Source organism: Rutidosis leptorrhynchoides, chromosome 3 (assembly GCF_046630445.1).
Source record: "Rutidosis leptorrhynchoides isolate AG116_Rl617_1_P2 chromosome 3, CSIRO_AGI_Rlap_v1, whole genome shotgun sequence".
Classification (NCBI taxonomy): Eukaryota; Viridiplantae; Streptophyta; class Magnoliopsida; order Asterales; family Asteraceae; genus Rutidosis; species Rutidosis leptorrhynchoides.
Genome location: NC_092335.1, coordinates 42,768,883 through 42,776,294, shown reverse-complemented (window position 1 = coordinate 42,776,294; position 7,412 = coordinate 42,768,883). Strand labels below are relative to the sequence as shown.

General features: G+C 33.7%; 1 protein-coding gene across 1 annotated transcript; it reads right to left on the bottom strand.

Moving 5' to 3' along the window:
* Window positions 1–667: 667 nt before the first annotated feature.
* LOC139899921 (uncharacterized) lies at window positions 668–4,553 on the bottom strand. The gene is made up of 6 exons (XM_071882746.1): window positions 3,680–4,553; window positions 3,374–3,595; window positions 2,555–2,857; window positions 1,943–2,160; window positions 1,508–1,768; window positions 668–1,369 (listed from the first exon to the last, which is right to left on the bottom strand). Exons 1-6 carry the CDS (start codon window positions 4,551–4,553, stop codon window positions 668–670), a joined length of 2,580 nt encoding a protein of 859 aa, XP_071738847.1.
* Between the last annotated feature and the right edge of the window lie 2,859 nt (window positions 4,554–7,412).

The following is a 7,412-nucleotide window of genomic DNA, read 5'->3' as shown; positions in this document are numbered from 1 at the left end:
TCCACTCAAATATTCAACAGGTCATATCTTCTCGCTCGCAACGAGTTAAATTTTTCCGACACCATCCTTAAACTCGAAATAATTTTATGAACACAATGTCACTAACTATATGCAAAACGGACACTTTTTAAAAAACGCTAAATATTTAGGGTACTTTTCATATATGTTGATTTTTCACTCGCAGGCTACGTAACTAAACACAATAAAATACATTAAAAATCGAACCCCCGGCGTGAAGCGAGGGTTCGAAAACTAGTTATTAATAATAGACAATCATGTTTGCAAACAGTGAGGAGGTACTCACTTCTTAAAAATCAAGTTTTGATGATTTCAAAATGTAAAAAAGCACTTCTAAACATTTATTATCCAAGCACTAATAATAGATTATCCACAATTTCAAAAGGCAATTAAATTATTAGTGTCAAAAAGCTAATCCAAACACTCCCTAAAAAGTCAATTTCTTGATTGTGTACCGCAAGTCTTATGGAACTGTTTTTTTTTTAAGTAAAAGGATTACCCCGATAAATTTTATTAAATAATAAAAGAATTAAGCATTACAACGCAGGAGCAACAGGACAGGCCCTGAAGCAACAAGAAAAAAAAACCCAGCTCCGAGAGACACCTCAAAGCACACAAAAAGAACAAAGGAAAACAACTAAAAGAGACCTTAAATCTGCAAAGTCATTTTCATCCTCTCCACTTTAGCCGAATCTTTAAATTTGATTGACATTAACTTTAGACGAACCGTGCAAAATATATCATCAAGTAGTTTCACTTCCGTGCGGTGCGACTTCTTAAAAAGCCTGTTATTCCTTTCCTGCCATATAAAATAAACGGTAGCTCCAAAAACAAGTTTTGCCACAACCATACTAGACGTGTTGCGGTTGGCCGAAGATTGCATACAATTACAAATGGATTTCCAGTTCTCTAACGCTGTAAGCCATGTTGACACCACCATTCTCTTCCAAATCTTCCTAGCCAACAAGCACTCAAAGAAAAGATGATCATGAGAATCGGGATATAACCTACATAGAGGGCAAATTAATTGCATATTATGAATCTCCCAACTCTTCAGTTTGTCTTGAGTCTTTAGTCTTTCTCCCATCAAAAGCCACACTAAGAAGGCATGCCGAGGAATACACTGAGAAAACCAAACAATACGAAACCATGCTACAGCCGTTAACCGAGGCCGAATTGCCTCCCAAACCCTCGCAACCGAAAATCTGCACTTTACATTATTATAGCTACTCCATAGAACCTCATCCGGATGCACAGTTAATTCTGGAACACTGATTTGCCTTAGTTGGGGGTATGAAACAGCCCATGAAGTTGGCCATGTCCAATTCGAGTCCCTAACCACTTCGATGATCTTCTTGTTTCACCCCATATCATGGATATCCGCAGCCGAAATAATATTATTAAGGGGACCCAAAGTACTCCACGAATCAAACCAAACAGAAGTATTGTTACCGTCGCCAATTTGATGAACAAAAAATTGCTTAATTACCGGACGAATACGCATTAATTTCCTCCAACTCCAGCTAGCCGTAGCTGTAATCGGAACCTCCCAAAAATGATGATTCGCCAAGTGGTAAGTATGAATCCATTTCACCCATAAAGTCTGCTTATTAGTAAGAATACGCCAGATATGCGAAGTCATGAGAGCGATGTTCCAATATTTTAAACGCTTGATACCTAACCCTCCTTCATCTTTAGGTTTACAAAGATCATCCCATTTAACTTTAGCCTTGCCTCTTTTCATCTCACCCTGACACCATAAGAAACCGCAAAGAAGCTTCTCGATTTATTTAATTGTAGCATCGGGAAGAATAAACACTGAGCACCAATAGAGTTGCATAGAAGTGAGAACGGATATAATAAGTTGAAGACGACCAGCAAAAGAGAGAAACTTGTTTTTCCAATCTTCAACTTTGATTTTTACCCTTTCCACCAAAACCTTGCAATCACGATACATAAGTCTAGAGGAAACAAGTGGAACTCCAATGTAACGAATTGGAAGTTTCCCCTCTTCAAACGGTAAGATCCATAAAATATGCTGCTTCATCACATTAGAAACATTAGCAAAGAATGCCGGGCTTTTCGGGAGACTAGGGACCAAACCTGAGCATTTCTTAAATTCTTCCAACGAATCACGAATGACTGAAACCGAAGCAATATTAGCGTGTGAGAACAATAAAAGGTCATCCGCAAAACAAAGGTTTATAATTTTTAGTTTATCACATTTTGGATGATAACGAAACCCCTTCAACTTTCTGATGTTTCTTTGAAGCATTAACGAAAGAACTTCCATAACCAGGGTAAAAAGGTATGGAGATAATGGATCCCCTTATCTAAGACCAGCGCTTGACCTGAAAAAATCCATGAAGTTCCCCATTGATATTAATGGAGTACGAAGTTGACGAACCACACTTCATAATCCAATCAATCATCTTTTTCGGGAAGCCAAAACAAATAAGGATTACATGAACAAATTCACACTCCACGATATCATACGCTTTCTGGATATCAATTTTAAAAGCACATCTAGACGTACCTTTATTTAGATGATAATTCCTCATCAGTTCCTGGGTAAGCAAAATGTTATCCGCAATCTTTCGCCCCGGAATAAATGCAGATTGATTAATATTGACAATATCATCTAACGACGATTTTATTCGGGCAACAATAATCTTGCTGATACATTTGTAAATAACGTTACAACATGCTATCGGTCTATAATCCGTAACTTTAGATGGAACATAAACTTTCGGGATTAAAGATACGATTGTATAGTTTATCTCTTTTAACATTTGGCCTGTTAGAAAGAATTCTTGAACAACATTAATGACATCCTGGCCTATAACATCAAGAGTCACCAATATCAAATATAGCATCACGAATCTCTTTGGCTGAAACTGGGCGAGTCATTGCAGTAGCTTTCTGATTGCAAACAGTACGATGGAACAAGGTACTAGGAGTATCAATTTCATCACAAATATCAGCTCTACCAAGGAAGTTTTGGTAGTGACTAACAAACACCAATGGGACTGCATGACCCTCAAAAAAGGTGCCATTAGAATCACACACGAAATGAATTCTGCTTCAGTTGGTACAGTCATAAAAGAAATCAAAAAAGAAAAAGAAGACAGGAACAATTTTTATTCTCTAAACAAGCAGGTTTGGTGTTCACAAAGGACAACGAACCAGATCCGATGGTCTGCAATATTCACCCTGGCAAACAAACACAAATCCTCGGCGCGGAATATAATCCCAAAGTACTCCAAAGACTCAAATATAGTAAATAAAGAAGGTGGTAAGACCCTTGCAGAGTCCAGGCCCGACGAGCGGTCCACGGAGCTGCATCCCTACTCACCTGGTCCATGCACATCGCTCTCTCCAGGAGATTGGCCGCCTTTCCTAGATCTTCCCATTTCAAATAATTTGTGAAAGTAACTTAAATTATTATCACCCACATGCAACCATTCAATTTTAGCCTTTTGTTTCAAAAAACTTTCCTCATCCAGAATAGCATCATTAAATTCCTTCAAAGTGTTGGTTGCGTTTTCACGTGCCGAAGGAGAATCAGGGTTTGCATCTAATTCGGATTGAGCACGGTCCAATGCCTACCTACATACCTTCACACGCTCGTGCAAGTTTCCTTTGGACCACATAAGTTTACACATAGGTTTTTTTAGAGAGCAAAGCTTCTTTACAAATTTAAACATTGCATGGCCATTAACATCCATCTTCCAACCTTCAATAACTGTATCCATGAACAAAGTATGGTTAGTTAAATAGTTACTAAACCTGAATGGCGTTTGTCTCCTACCCACATCAAATGGAATTTGCAACACATCAGGGGTATGATCTGATATGCGATAAGGTTGAAATATAGCCACCGCATTAGTAAATTGCTCAATAAACACATCATTTGCCATAACTCTATCAATCTTCTTCAATATCCCGTCATTTGATTGCGCTCGTTGATTCAAAGTAAATTGAAAACCCGTATGATTAACATCCGACAAACAAAGACTATCAACACACTCTTTAAATTCTCGCATAGCAATGGTAGTGTTTGCCGAGCCTGCAGATGATTCAACCATACTAAGGAAGGCATTGAAATCCCCCATAACCACCCATGGTCTACTACCAACAAACACTTTGTGCATATTTAAATCACGCCATAAAGGACGCCTATCAATGTATTTATTAGCAGCATAAACGAACGAAACAGACACGCTATAGTTTCCATTAACAGCTACTATTTGGCAGTGGATCGCTAGCTCAGATAAAGCGATAATCAACAAGTTAACTATCCCCGGATCCCATCCAACAAGAATGCGGGTACCAGCCATACAAACAGATGCATTAGACGCCCAAGACCACGAAGGAAAAATAGAATTTCCAATGCGATTGAGGTTAGGAGAGGCAACATGTGATTCTAATACAGTGCATACACATAAATGGTTACTATTGACAACATCAATTACCTCATTATGTTTGGGGGTGAGGTTAAGCCCCCGTATGTTCCATGAAGCAAAACTAATCATTGGACACCATCAAGAATGGGTGTGACGACCCAGAAATTTTCGATCAAATTTAAACTTAATCTTTATATGTTTCCGACACGATAAGCAAAGTCTGTAATGTTGAAATCTCGATAACTTTGAACTATGTTCATGTAATCAATTACCCTTTGACTATTCCCGAACGATTCACTAACAATTGTTTGTAAAAATATGTAAATATATATATATATATATATATATATATATATATATATATATATATATATATATATATATATATATATATATATATATATATATATAAATGTAAGTATATATAATAAATTGAAATTATAAAATATAATTTAAACATTAAAACTAGAGATGTAAAATAAGATACAAATTAATTTAGTGTAACATAAAAATGAATATGTGAATATGATTTTCATATATGATTGATGATTATATATATAATGTAATATATAAAATATCAAATATATGCTATTATATAATATATATCATTATATAATTAACAATATGCAATATTATTATATTAAATGTAATTGTAAGTTGAAAATATATTTGTATAATATTATTATTACTTTTATTATTATTAATATCAATATCAGAATTATTAATATCATTAATCTAATACGAAAATAGAATACATGTAACTTGATATATCTTTCATATCACTTATATTATTATTAGATATTAATATCATTATTAAGAATTATTAGTATTATTATAAATTAATATTATTATTATCATATTTTGTAGTAACATTATAAATATTATGAAAATAAGTATTATTAATATTATTGTTATAAATCTTATAGATATTATTATTATCAATAATATTATTACTATTGTAAACATCATTTATTATTATTAATAATAATAAGAGTATTATTATTATAGCTATATTTTATTAATTAACTAGATTAATTATATTATATAGATAATATAGGTACAAATATATATATAAACAGATATACCTATATATATATACAGTTACGTAATTGAAATCAGTATTATATATAGATATGTATTATATACAAATATATACATATAAATACTGTTAATTACAAAATATATTCAAATAATGACGTATTTGATTTAAAAAAAAATCACTTTCATTCTGTTGTTGATTTTTTTTCCTTTTTAACAATCATACAAATCAGTGTTTCATCACAAGATAAATTCAATTTCTTTAGCTTTCATAATCAAGCAGTACACTATTTTTGTTTCCTGTCTGTTTAGTGGAAAAGTTGAATTCAATTGTCAACATCAAACAAGAATCAATTACATCATATGTACTAGCTCAATTATAGGATTGATATATATATATATATATATATATATATATATATATATATATATATATATATATATATATATATATATATATATATATATATATATATATAATATTACATAGGAGATTAATAGGAACTCTCTCAAACATCTATCTGATTCTTATATTTTTGTCAAGCTTCACTAGATCAACACCCACCACCATAGTTCCATTACTTTCTTATCTTTGTTGTTAATTGCTTTCGTGTACAACCCATTCGAACCACTTCCAATCACCACCACTTTCATCTAACGCCACCACCTTAAACCCATCAATAGACACCACCTACAAACCCTCGAGACTGTTGCTATACTTGCATTTCAAATTCAGTTCGAACAACCCAAACAATCATAAATATGCTGCACATTCAAAAACTACAATCACCAACGAATTGTTTATTGTTCCTGGTTTCTTTCAACAACAACCCTATTGAGAACTCCTACTATAACTACTATTTTTATCCAATTATAAACCACCACAACTCACCATCATCCAACATCTTCATCAATGATCATCACCACAAAACTCACTTGTTTAACTTGCATATTACAAACCCACCTCCCATCTGCGTTACTTATGCTGATGTGCCTACCTTCTATTTTAGAACTATAAAACGTCACCATTTGCAGCTAACCTCTGTTGCTACTATCGCCGTAAATCAACAACAGAACCACCATGGCCACCCTAATTAACAACCACCATCCACTACTGCAGTTTTCTGTTTTCATTCGAACTTCACCATATGCAAACTGCTCGATCACCGTTTCCTGCTGTGGTTTGTCTTCTGTTCCTAATAACAAGGATGAAAGAAGTAAAGTGATGTTGAGCTGTAAAGAAAATGAGACTTGATAATTGATTTTACAAAGTATTATAAATAAATTGCTGGCTGTCTATCAAGATTTCGTTAATGGAATATGAGCTGTAAAGTGACGGCTACAAATTTATTTCATCTTTGCATCGTGAACTATATAAACTTGGATCGATGTATTTTTCTTCTTTTTAGTCGGGCTGCATAATTCGACCGTACAATAAATAGGCCAGCTTGGGCCGTCGGGAGTAGTGTACTAGTTGGGCCGAACACTCCCATCTGTTTTGGCAGCCACAAATGCCTTTCATTTGTTTATTTTTTTTAACGAAGGAAGTAAATGGAAAGATGATGATTATGATGATGTACATGAAGAATGATGCATGATGATAGAGATCGTGATTGTTAAATGATAGTGAGTATGATACGCGAGATATGATCACAATGATCATAATAATTACGTCTGATGACGATTATAAGATAATGATATTATGTTTATGGGATGATGATGATAATACTAAGTTGATACGAGGATGTGATAATGGTAGTAAATGATAAACGATGATAGGGATTTGAGTTTTGATTATGATAATGAATTATGATTTAGATTTTATGATGGTGATAATAATTAGATAATTAAGGTTATAATAATGATGATAAGACGAGTTGGGGTGTAGTTTTAATAAGAAAAATCGAAGTGGTTAAATGGTTTGGTGTGGTGTTGGGAGTAATCGAGAGG

What these genes read in the sequence shown, in the direction of transcription:
- LOC139899921 (XM_071882746.1), bottom strand. Translation starts at nt 4,553, where the DNA reads ATGATTAGTTTTGCTTCATGGAACATACGGGGGCTTAACCTCACCCCC. An exon ending in GAATTATCATCTAAATAAAG is followed by an intron (nt 2,161 to 2,554) that starts GTACGTCTAGAT and finishes CTTCGGTTTCAG; the next exon opens with TCATTCGTGATTCGTTGGAA. An exon ending in AATTAATGCGTATTCGTCCG is followed by an intron (nt 1,370 to 1,507) that starts GTAATTAAGCAA and finishes TGAAACAAGAAG; the next exon opens with ATCATCGAAGTGGTTAGGGA.